The sequence below is a fragment of the Diorhabda carinulata genome, chromosome 4 (genome assembly GCF_026250575.1).
Source record: "Diorhabda carinulata isolate Delta chromosome 4, icDioCari1.1, whole genome shotgun sequence".
NCBI lineage: Eukaryota > Metazoa > Arthropoda > Insecta > Coleoptera > Chrysomelidae > Diorhabda > Diorhabda carinulata.
The window spans coordinates 24,340,489-24,353,001 of NC_079463.1; the positions used below are offsets into that span (position 1 = coordinate 24,340,489).

The following is a 12,513-nucleotide window of genomic DNA, read 5'->3' on the forward strand; positions in this document are numbered from 1 at the left end:
CTAGTAACAGTACTTACTTTCAAAAATCCGTCCCGTAAACGGTTCTACGGTACGGTGGCTAAGTTGGTTGGAACAGTAAACAGAAACAGTAACTGCCCTGTTGAAACACTTAATCTCTATTGCGTAGAATCGTCACTGCACCACGGACGGTTCCTTGACGGGTTGAAATAAACCTCATAAAAAAATAAAAATTACCTACCACATGAAATCAAACTTCATTACAACAGGTTGGCTGATTAAAAAGGGCACTCGATCCTATTTCTAAAATTGTTGTAAAGAGATGAAATGTCCAAGAAAAAAATGATGGAAAATATTTTTCGGTTTCTAAAACGGCAGCCAAATGGCGTTAACTTGAATTTTAATTAAGATTCTTTTTGAGAAAAATTTTGTGCTCTATAACTTTTCCGGAGTGGAATGTGGATTAGAGGTAAATTGTCCCCAATCTACATATTTGTGATCTCCTATACGTCCCTGCTCTTTGATGGTTCTTTGCGAGGCACCCTGTATAATATAATGAATTAAGTCATGCACTTTTTTCTGCATAAATTGTGGACACTTTTATACAAACATATTTCTCATAATTATCTAGACAAATCCATTTCTTACTAGGAATTGTACTCCACTAATCACGTTCAAACGACAAAATGTTATAATTGAGGTTATGTTCAACAAATTTTACACCGGAAATGTCAGAGACGAAAAATATAATAACGGAAAACGTACGAAACAGACAGGAAACCTGATGGGATATCGATAAAGGTAAATAAGAAGAAAAACTTTCACATGAAACATTCTTTCAAACAAACGTTGTTAGATTTTAAAACATAATATTAATAAAACTATTAAGACTTATTTTTTGTACCCTCTAATTATCTTGAGCAATGTATTATGTAAAACAACAAATTAACTTATAATAACCAGAATTTGAAAAACAAAATAATAAAAAGAAGGAATAGAAAAATATAATTATTATTGAGAATCAGAAATATATTTTGTAAACAAAGAAACTTAAAATATTTACATAAAGTGTGAAATAGAAGTATGGAAACAAGTAACAAAATTTTGGTGATTATGTGTATTAGATGAACCAGCGGATTTATATATTCAAAAAATTCGTACTGTACAGTTGGTAACATTGAAAATATATAATTTAAAATCGCAGGTCCATCTACTATATATGTTACGCTCATTGATCGAAAAAAAAACGACCGCAACGCGTTCTGGACGGTGCCGAACAACCAAATACCAAAATGACATAATTTTTCGATTTGAGATCGCTGTTGTTGACTAAGACGCAATCGGGATGATTTATAAAGCACTTAAACCGATCTTTCTTGTTTATACTTATCAGCATGTATCCGACTGCCTTCGAGTGAAGTTATGTCTATGTTAATGATCGAAGTCGCTATTATTTTAACTAAAAACGATAATACTAGAGGAGGGGTTTAATGAAAAACTTTGAAATATCGTTGATAACATGAAAAATCCGGGTAATTACCTTACGAAGGAATGGTATGAAGAGATTGACCGAGAAGTGAACTGCTTGAAAGAAAGCAAAATGCCCTTGTAGTCCAAACAATATAGTAGACTTAAGAGGTATGATATAATAATTGGGGAATATGAAAAGATAAGTGCAAAACCCAAAGGAACACAGGATGGAAACTTTCGAAATCACTGTAAAGTGTAGGATCTTTGTGGCATTATTGTAGCTACTCCTATGGTAACTGGATACAAACGATGTTATTTAAAAGCTATTTTTATGAAATATTGATGTAATTATTCATTATTGCGTTTTTTCTTTGCTATTTTGAAAAGTTTTCATAATATTCACATGTCACCCCACCAAAAGTTTTCTGAGCAATACAGAATTAATAAAAAGAATCGCAAATTTGGAATATCTTGAGAAACGCTTATGTTGCGTTCACAAAATTTGGTACCTGGGGGTTTTAGGCGTGCAGGCATGAACTGTGACATCGACAGTGTTGTCAGATATCCCAATTTTGCGCCACACGAAGTAATTTTGTTTTATTAAAATCCAAATTTAGTGCATTTTCAGTTTTCAAAAAATTTTATCGTTACTAAATACGAGTCTATTCCATTTTCGATAAAAAGTCCTTAAATATCTTCAAGGCTATCATGAAGTTACTTTACTTTTGTTGACGAGGGTGCCCATACCAAAGCGCCGCGCGCTTTCTACTACCCACTTGAAGTCTGTTTCTAGTTATAGAGGCTAAAAACAACAAAAAATACCGCAATGTTACGAGAGTAGCTATACAGATCTATTTATCTATCTTCAATGTCAGGGAAAGAAAAAGATCAATACAAAAGCGCTAGTAGTTGCACGAATCCTATCAAACCACATGAATTCGAGATGTCGAGTAGAGTTAATCAATATCGAAACGAAAACTGCTGATGAAATCGTATCTAAATGCAACACGTTCGGTGCTCCGCGAAACTGCTAGAGCGGAAATGCAGAAGCAAGCTAGAACAATGTCCTGCTGGGACCAGTTAAAATGTCGTAGTCACAAGTTCCAGACGTCGACAGAAGGTGGCTGGTCCCTGGGAGTATTTAACTGATTCAAATTTTATAGACGCATAGGATGTTTAAAATTGTTCATTAAATTTGAGGAAAACTTCAGCTCTTTCGTCTGGTTCATAACAAAAATTTGTCATGTGAAATTGTGAGCGTTATTGTAATACAAAAAAAGTGAAACTGTAGGGCCAATGAGGTGTTGTGCCATTCGAAATGCCACAATAATAGTGCTTACAAAACAAGTAAATACCTTTATCTTCCTGCGAATTATTTTTCTATTCTGTAAAAAAAGTTTCATGTGCAAATAATCATGGACAGTTTATGAACTTTCTAAATCATCCAGAACGCTTCGTGGCCGTTTGAGCAGCGTCGTGGTCAACAATAACGGACACAAAGCGAAAAATTATGACATTTCGGTATTTGGTCGTTCGGCACCATCCAAAACGCGTTGCGGACGTTTTTTTTTTTCGCTTTATGACCGTTTTCGAAGATTGGGCGTAGCACATATCCAACCCAAATTTTGTTACTGTATTTTAAATCATATTTCATTAATATTATATCAAGATTTGTTTATCTTAACCGGTAAACCTCTGACTACACAAGCTGCTTTGGTCATTATGCTAGGCAAATTTTTCTTCGCTAAAATAAGTGCGCGTAATAAATCCGGTTCCCATGTATTGTCGTCGTCGAAAATTGGCAAATTTTTTGAAAAAACTATAAAAAAAATTATTTTAATGAAAAATAAACTTCCGAATAGAGAATGTACCTGTTTCGCCACCTCGTTGCCATTGCTGTTTATCTATGTACTTCCAATGTTTGTCGGCATCCGAAGGAATCCAAAAACTCATAAAATCAGTACTGAGAACATCTGTAGATTTATCAGCTACCTCCCATAACATTCCAACTACACATGGACTGAAAAAAAAATTATTATATATTGTATTTACATTTGATAAATATACAAGGTAGACCATAAAAATCTCGTTTCAGTTGGCCCCACAAGGGTGCAATTTGATTATAAATGCGGGTAATTCAAAAATGAACGCGACAAGAGTTTAACCTTTTTGCTCTGCAACGCTAGGAGCTGGAAAAAGTTATAAATGATAAAGATATGTGCCATAATTTCCTTTTATACCATAAGGTACAGCTGTCTCACCCAAAAAATCACTTCCATTTCCCTGAAAATCTCTTCTCCATCTTAGCGATGTCTTCATGGAACCTATCCACGTGTTCATCGGAGACTGCTCCTAAATTTTCAGGAAAGAAGTCCAGGTGCTAATGAGGGAAGTGGCAGGTATTAGGCAGTAACCGTCGGGTTTACACTTCTTATATCGTTGTCTTCTCCAACTTCGCTTTTTTATATTTTGATGTATTTTTTATTTTTAAATAAAGAAAATTGTGTTCAATCGTTGTTTCGCTTTCTTATAAGACTCCATAACTCAAAAGTTTCATAAGGGACACAAGCAACGAATACTCAGGTTACCAATCCAGAAGGACAAGTAAAATCTGTGGCTTCAGCGTATTCATCATCACCATATTGATGCCTGGAGTATTTTATGTTCTTCACTGACACTTCTCGGATCAAGTTGAGCATACTACGATAAAAAACTGGCGCCTGAGGCAACCTAATACCTGAGCTTTGGCGTCAAACCGTCACGTAACGACGACACATCGTTACAGTTCATTACAGCAGTTTGTACTATTTTATCAGACAATATTTCTTGATTTTGTACTTTAGTCCCTTTTGCTAGACCTCAAAGAAAGCTGACATCAAGGAACGCTCGTTTCCTAGGGGTAGTTTTATGTTGTGAACAATTCATATACTGTAGACTGTAAAAAAAGGTAGAGAAAGTAAAAAAACTAATGCATTTGAAGAAAAAGAAAGTGCTGTTCCACAACGCACCTTCCGACACTTCCGTAATCACCACCGGCTAAAATTGCGTTTTGAATTGGTTGATCGCCCACCATATTCACCAGATCTGACTCCGAGCGACTTTTTGAGATACGGGAAATCTCTTGAAATCATTGTCCTTTACATTTACCATTGACGACTGTTGTTTCACTTGAATTCAAATATAATTTTAACACCAAGTTTCGTTTCTTTGCACGACTTGGATGAATCTAAGTCACGACTAAATATCAACAATGATCCAACTCAACTTTTCAAATTAATATGTGGTGTTGCATACCAGATGGTTCCTAAGAGTTAATAAAATGTATACAATTGACATCTTCTTTCTTATCCTCTTCATAAGTACTTGAAATCACCTGGTAGCTTTTAAATTTGATGGTTTATTTTGTTTCCGACATTCCTTAAAGACAAAATTGATTTCTTCTAGAAGTTGACCAAATGTTTCCTAACCTCAAAGTTTCACTTGCAGGAGAAGGACGTTCATTAGATGATGACATTATCACATACATAAATGTTTATTTTGAGAAGAAGGACGATAACAATTATTTGGAAGAGTTGAAAAGGTTAGAGCAGGTGTATAGACTTAGAAGGAGACTATGTTGTGGAATAAAAATGTTTTATTTCTTCATGATGCCTGGAAACGTTTTCGACAACCCTCATATCACTGTTAGTCTCTTAATTTAATAATTAACCATGAAATGTGGAAAAATTATAGTTAATACAGCTTTATGAACAATAGATTTAGTTTCAGCACCATAAAAAAATAAGAGAATAAGATATTTTCATAGAAACCTTTTTTTATATCGTTAAATGTATTTTGAAAAATGAGTTGGATAAATTTCGATCAAACTATGGAACTCAATCAATACCGTATATTTGAAACTTGATAAACTCACCAACGGGCTATGAGATACATATAATAATGTCCGAACATATCAGCTTGAGGATCAGTTCTTACAATTTTCGTGCTACCACATCCAAACAGCATAACGACGGCTTTCACATGAGATTTTTGAAATTTATCCATAGGTAAGTAATGACTACCACTACCATGTCCGTTGTAGCTAAAATCATATTAAGTTTTAAATAAAAGGACCTTAAAATGAATTATTAGAAATTTGAGCACTCATACTGAATACACTCCAACACTCACGAAGATTCGGTTATCGAAACGCCCATCAGTGAATGTAATTGTGAGTGTTGGTGTAATGGTAGTATAAACAGTGTATTTACTATGAATATCACCAACGTGACAACAAGCTCTCATGTTGGAAGTACTAATATTGTTCGGTTGAAATTATTTAGCTTACTCTGAAATAAATACATCAGGAACATATAACATTTATAGACTTAGAAAAAGAATCTGTCAGTGTGACAAGGAAACAACTATGGAACAAAAGGAGGGAAATGGATTACCCTAACGAAAAAATTATATGGGGTAATTACAGGTAAGATAGTCACACGGGAAAGATGGCCAATAGAACATAGTTCTAGTATTAATAGGTCGATGACACTACTGTCAATTTAGTTCGTGCAACAAGTGCTGGTGAATTTTTTTTTTTCGTAAAAAATTTGGAAAAATAAGTAATTTGACTTTGTTAGTTAATCGAACATTTGATTTAAGTTGAGGAGTTAACATATTAAATATTTTGAAAATTTTGATTCTTTACGTTCTTCTTTTGTGAGGTGAGAGCCCGTTGTTCTAACCTCAAAATAACTAACAAATTTAAGAAATTGCTTTAATTACTTAAAATAGCCATAGTGTTTATGAGAGTGCTAGCGATAACATTTAATATGGTAATTTTGATTGATTTTGAATCTTTAATATTTTCTACAGATGCCTAATCGAGTCATATCACCGGAAAATTTTGAGTTTAATATATTCACGTTATTGCCTTAGCAAATAATGATAAATATGGTATCCCGTTGTCTTCCTTCATGTCAACATTGACTTATTTATCGGCCGCCCATCTGGACAGATTCTGGGATGCTAATTGTTGTACGCTCCCCAAATTTGGAAGGCATTCCTCTATCAGTCACCTGGTGAGGCTCCCAATAGCAGACTAGTTCACCCCACATGAGCCACTGAGACACTTCTAAGGATCGCTTGGGTCATATCCTACATGAAGTTTTGGGCATGAGATATCTGTCGAAGCGATGGGTGTGGCGTTTGCTCATTCCGGACAAAAAGCGCAACGGTGAGACTATTTCAAAGCAGTTTTGGCATGCATCCACTGGTACACACTAGACATAAAAAACTAGTTTAAACAGTGGAGTTTACCCGAAGACGAAGATTTTCTTATTGGCCAGAATGATGATGACTGGGATTGACAAGGCGTTATCAACTCCGACTCTTTGGTTAGGTTAGGTTGGGTTAGGAAATGGTCACGGGGCTGTACTATGCCAAATTATTGAGTTGATTCGATGCCGCATTGAAGAGAAAACGGCCCCATTTGTTACACTTCTGTCGGCGTCGTTGCGATAGCCAAATTGGGATACGAACTGCTACTCCATCCACCGCATTTTCCAAAATTGGCTCCGTACGAATTTTTTTGCCCAGTCACTCGCTGGGCAGAAATTTCATTCGAGGTTATCGCCGCTACGGATTTTTCAGTCAAGTTGAAGAAGTTGCGAGTAGAATTTTTTACTTGTCACTAACCAGCTTGGAAAGTAGGCCACATAATGCATATACTTACGAAAAAATATCACAAGATGTTAATAGTTCAAAAAACTCATCTTTGCTCGGTTGATATCCCGAACTACCGATCCAATTGGGTGTCCAATAATTGAAGAATGACATCATTCTCGTTTCCATATTTTTTAAATCCATGGTTGGATTTACAACGTAAGCTCCTTTATTGTAATCTTTTACTAGTTTGTAACCATCGACGATATCATTTTCGTGTTCTTTGAACAAACAATAGAGGAAGTGTAGAGACGGTAGTCTGCAGGCCGGATGATCTTCCAATACATCGAGCATTTCCCAAGGGAAACAATCCAAACTCTAAAAACAAATAATATCCAGAGATATCATAAAGTTAGATAGTAATTTGCATTCTTCTTCTTAACTTATCTTTTACCAATATAATAAAACAATAATGTCAAGTTTATTTTATATAATTTGATTTTTGTATGTGATATATAATTTCAAACAACCCCTTTTTGTATATATTATATCGTTCAATATATGTGTGAAAAGTTTATTTATGGAAATGAGACCGTGAAAAGAAGAAGAGAAGTGAAAAAGGTATAGAAGTAAAAGGAAACTTAACACACACAAAACACTAAACTATTTTCAGTTCACCAAACCAAATCATCCACATTTTCTAAGGTAAATTTATAACTAAGTTGGAGTTTCTGGAATTATTGATGACATTCATACTGAACACACTGTTTACTTTCTTATTTATCTAAACAGTTTTTAACAGTGGGATGAATTTACACACACGGCATTTCTTACTTATTTATTAATAAATTGTCACTAAATACACTAAACACTTCACTAAAATATTTTCAGTTCACGAAATCAAATCATCCACATTTTCAAAGTTAAATGTATAAATAAGTTGCAGTTTCTGGAATAGTTGATGACATTCATACTGAACACACTGTGTAACGAGCGTTAGACGGTGTAATTGTAAGAGTTGGTGTAGTGGCAGTGTAAACCAAGTGTTCAATTAGTCAGATTGGTGATTTTTTATTTCTCTAGCATCTCTAATTGGCCCTGGTATTTTTAACACCAAGTTAGCAACTTTGGTTCTTGACCGTAGAAGTGGAGTTTTAGTCCATTTTGTTACCTTGTTTTTACCCATAAAAAGTGGATTTGCAGATTCTGGTTGGTCGTTAGAACTTTCTTCATCTTCACTATCACATTCGGCTTCTATATCGATATCATGTTCACTTTCTTTCACTCCAACTTTTTCACTATTTTCATTAGACTCCGCATACAATCCTCCACTTCAATCATTTCTTCCATTCCGCGAATTGGATTGAAATAAACGTTACCATTTCCTCGGTATTGTAACATTTTTTTATTTATTTAAACAGTTTTTAATGGAGGGGTAAATGTCTCAACTCCACTCTCACATACCCTCGGTAGGCCCTGTTTCGCTGAGTAACCCATTGGAGATTGTGGTCTCAATACCTTCGGACAGTGGGGTCAGCAAACGAGAGACGGGGGTCCCCTAATAAGCCGGGCGTAAGTTGGGGGATGACATGAGTTGGCTGCAGGGCTTATTCTCATAGGCGGTGGCGGAAGAGTACACACAAAGTACCAACGGTGACGCCTCAAGACAGCCAGTTTACTGCCAGTCATAGGTTCTTTATCACTGGTCTAAACAAACACTCAGTGACTTATTTTCCTTTTTGATTATGAGTAGTGAACTCACCCATTCCCTCGATTCATTCACCTTAGCTATCACATTTAAAGACAACATTCTTTCTAACTAAATGGAATTTTTTTAATGGGATCTACAACTGGAATAACATCTGTATTAACAGATATATCTAACTCTTTAGAAGACCGATAAGAAAAGAAAAATAAGTCATGGGTCTTAAAGGTCTGTAGTACTATTTGTAGTAATAATTGATTTCAAATACTTACATCATGTAGTATCAATATGACAGGATGGCGTTTGGCTTTTTCATTTTCTATAAAAACGTTTTGTCCAATTCCTCGAATTACTTTGACAATAGTGCGAATTTTAATTTTGTCCTTTATTTCAGGGAAACAAAACTGGACAATATTTTTGACTTCGTTGAGTTTTAGATGCAAATAATTTTTTACAACACAACATAAAATCGTTTCAATTTTTTGAGTAATATTTAATTCGGGCAACCTAAAAAGAATAATTTATTAGAAAATCTTCAACATTCAACTTTCAAAATAATTCTTCAATTTGGAACGATTACATATAATAACAAATTTTTACTGAAATGGTTAATTTGTACTATAGCAATCGGTAGAAGGGTATCACTTGGGCATCTAAATATTGTAAAAGGGTATAATGTGTCCATTGATATAGTCACAGATGCTGTATCTTTCTAATTATATTTTGGCATCTAAATGTTCCCATCGATTCTCAATTTATGTCAAACACTATAGGCTTATGATGATATAAACATTGGACCTCCTTATATAATAACTCACGTTCTTGAGACCATAGGATGGTATTTTATTGATCACAAATGATCTCTTCCAAAAGTCTAAAACGACTCTAGCTCATATTTTTCAACTAAATATGATTTAGGAACGATTACCAATCAATGCTTCATTTTAGATTCGAATCCAGAGCCGTAAGGTACACAATGTCAAGCACTTTGTTCAATTTGGTAATGTACGTGTGTTATTGCATGATTATAAGTTCTTTAGAATTTTAGTTTTTAGAGATTTATCAGCTTTGGCTTGCTCAGAACAGTTTAAAAAAAAATTATTGTATTTACAAGTTTGATAAGCCCACCGGTCAGAAAATCTCATTGACTTAAACCAGTTCCAACTGCTTTTCACAATTTTAAATTCCATATTTAGAGTAACCACCCCTATCATAAATTATATGCCAAACCCAACCACCCTCTGTCACTGGCATGATAAAGAAGTCTAGGCAGAAACAATCTACAAATGAATGCTACCAATGCTTCTAAAAATAATTTTATTCCTATAGTAAAATTTCAATGCTTACTCAGATTTTAAAGAATTAATAACATCATCTCTTATTTGAGATTCAATTTTTTCATCACAATATTTACCAGTTAACAAACATCTCCATTCTTTCAGCCACATTTTTTGCATGTCTTTAATCAATAGCTGTAAAAAAAAACATTTTTTAAAACATTTTATTTTCTTTAAGGTCTAATTCTCTTGTAACTGTACCTTTAATCTATCTTCAACACCTTGCACTTTATGCATATAATCATTCTTTTCTTTATAATTAGAGAACATCTTTTTGCTATGGCTTGTAAGTACTTCTTTGTTCACTTTTAATATTGAAATTATTTCATTGCATAGCTCAATCCCATCTCCTATATCATATATATTGATAATTCAAACACTCAGTTTATAAAGAAATATTTTATTTTTGTCGTAATGAATCGTCTTGATTTTATATTACTAGAGTTACCAGAGCAGATAGAAAAAACAATAAGCTAATTAAATGTTAATTAAGTGCAATATTATAAAATTTCCCATTGAGAAAGTTTTTCAGAAATTGGCAATGCATGTTAAGAGTGCAAAATCAATAGATAATGAAAGTAGAATGCTTGCTTCCATAATTAAATTCTCAATGTTCAATGATTTTTTGTAAAACAAATTTTTCCTTTTCTTTCATGGAATCGGAGATTTTTGTTTTCAGAGAGTAAAAATAACTTTTCTTCACAAAAAATTACTTTTCCCCAGTTTTCTCAAGAGAACACTATCATTAGCAAGGAATTATAAACTTGTGTGACCTTGTTAATGCCTTCATAATTTAGTGTTCGACTAATGATAATAAAGACATAGCAAGGACACACTTGCTTATAATTCTTCGAAATGATAGTATTCCACTGAGAAAATTCATTATTTCCTCTGCATTCAATTAACACTAGTCTAGCAAATAATTATACAGGCCCTAAAGGGGCCACATGAGTCTATAATTTCTAGCCAATGATAGTGTTCTGCTGAGAAACCTCGGAAACACTCTCCAAAAACAAGCGTGAAATTTCCAAATTTCATGCAAGTGTTAATTTGTTATTATTCACCATAAATTAGTGATAAATGCTAGGTTTTTTGACATCTAGTGAAATCTAAAATACCCCTAACCTAACCAACTAGATTTTCATAGAAAGTGTTCTAATCATGGTTAATTCTAGAAAAAATTTATCGGTTTAAGCATTCAAGAATGAAAATTAGATAGTTTGAGATTGAGGCTAAATATGATACATTTGTGAGTTCCTTTACTATTTAAAGATACTTAGGAGGTAGCTGTCAAAGGTATGTTTTAAAATACCTTGATTAAAATAAAAATTGACAGGTTCGAGTCTGAAATAACGGAGATTCCTAAGGGGGTAAGATTCAATATCTGCACCATATACTCACCGTTAACTGGATCTCTTGGAGCACCGCATGTCACAAGAAACGGTTTTTTGCTAGTAAACATGGAAATATTGATGGCATTAGTATAATATATATCTGGATCTTCATTCCAAATTTCCATGGGATTGTACTGAGGAGTCAATTGTACCACTGTCCACTCTATAAAAAAATAAATAACTTATGAATGAATCCACATTTTATCAAGTACCTTTTGGAAATTCATCAATTTGATTCAACATTTCCTGTATTTTTTTCTCTTTTGGATACGTTGAACATTTGATTGTTAATCTTTCCTTGCTTAATTCTAACTGATTCGATTTTTGGAAAGGATTTGATTCGTCTGCTAATAATTTTTCATATCTATATACAGTTTTATTTCTTAAACCTGGCGAGTGCGATTCCATGAGATTATATATTACATCTAATTCGTTATTTTCTGGATTTAAAAGAGCTTTACAAGAGTTGACTTCTAAAATGAAAAATGGATAAAAAAGTAAATAGACAAAATTTAGAATAATTTACTTTGATATAATGGACCAGCAGATAAATGGAATTGCTCAAGCTCCTTTAAAATTGTATTTATTTCTTCAATTTCCTTTTTACGAGCCATTATTATTTTAACTAACAAAATTCACCATATATGTAATACTAATTAATATTAAATATATGAAATTTACTGGTTTTCAAATTTAAACATTGTTTATGGTGTTGCCTAAGGTTATCTTCTTCGTTTTTATTAACTGTCAGTTGAGTAAGATAGTGGTCGTGAATACTTAGTGGAATGCCACCTAGTGATGTAATGTGGCCGCGGGGGTGTGAAGTCTTCGACTCGCAAACGACAATTTTAAAAGTTCGCTTGCGATTGGTCCTAAAATGATTCGAAATTTAACCCAAGAACAAAACTTATAACAGCTGAATAAACCGTATCTAAAGTAAAAAACAATATACAGGAGTTATACTCAAACTTCACAGCAGTGTTTTTGGAACTTTCTAAGTCGTTTC

The 12,513-nt window shown here is 33.7% G+C and overlaps 1 protein-coding gene across 1 annotated transcript; it reads right to left on the reverse strand.

Annotated features, from left to right (window-relative positions):
* Window positions 1-953: 953 nt before the first annotated feature.
* On the reverse strand, window positions 954-12,240 carry LOC130893120 (uncharacterized). The gene is made up of 10 exons (XM_057798927.1): window positions 12,034-12,240; window positions 11,720-11,980; window positions 11,515-11,670; window positions 10,315-10,463; window positions 10,124-10,248; window positions 9,049-9,283; window positions 7,142-7,449; window positions 5,342-5,509; window positions 3,300-3,448; window positions 954-3,247 (listed from the first exon to the last, which is right to left on the reverse strand). The coding sequence occupies exons 1-10, from the start codon at window positions 12,119-12,121 to the stop codon at window positions 3,093-3,095; spliced, it is 1,794 nt and encodes a 597-aa protein (XP_057654910.1). The 5' UTR covers window positions 12,122-12,240; the 3' UTR covers window positions 954-3,092.
* Window positions 12,241-12,513: the final 273 nt, after the last annotated feature.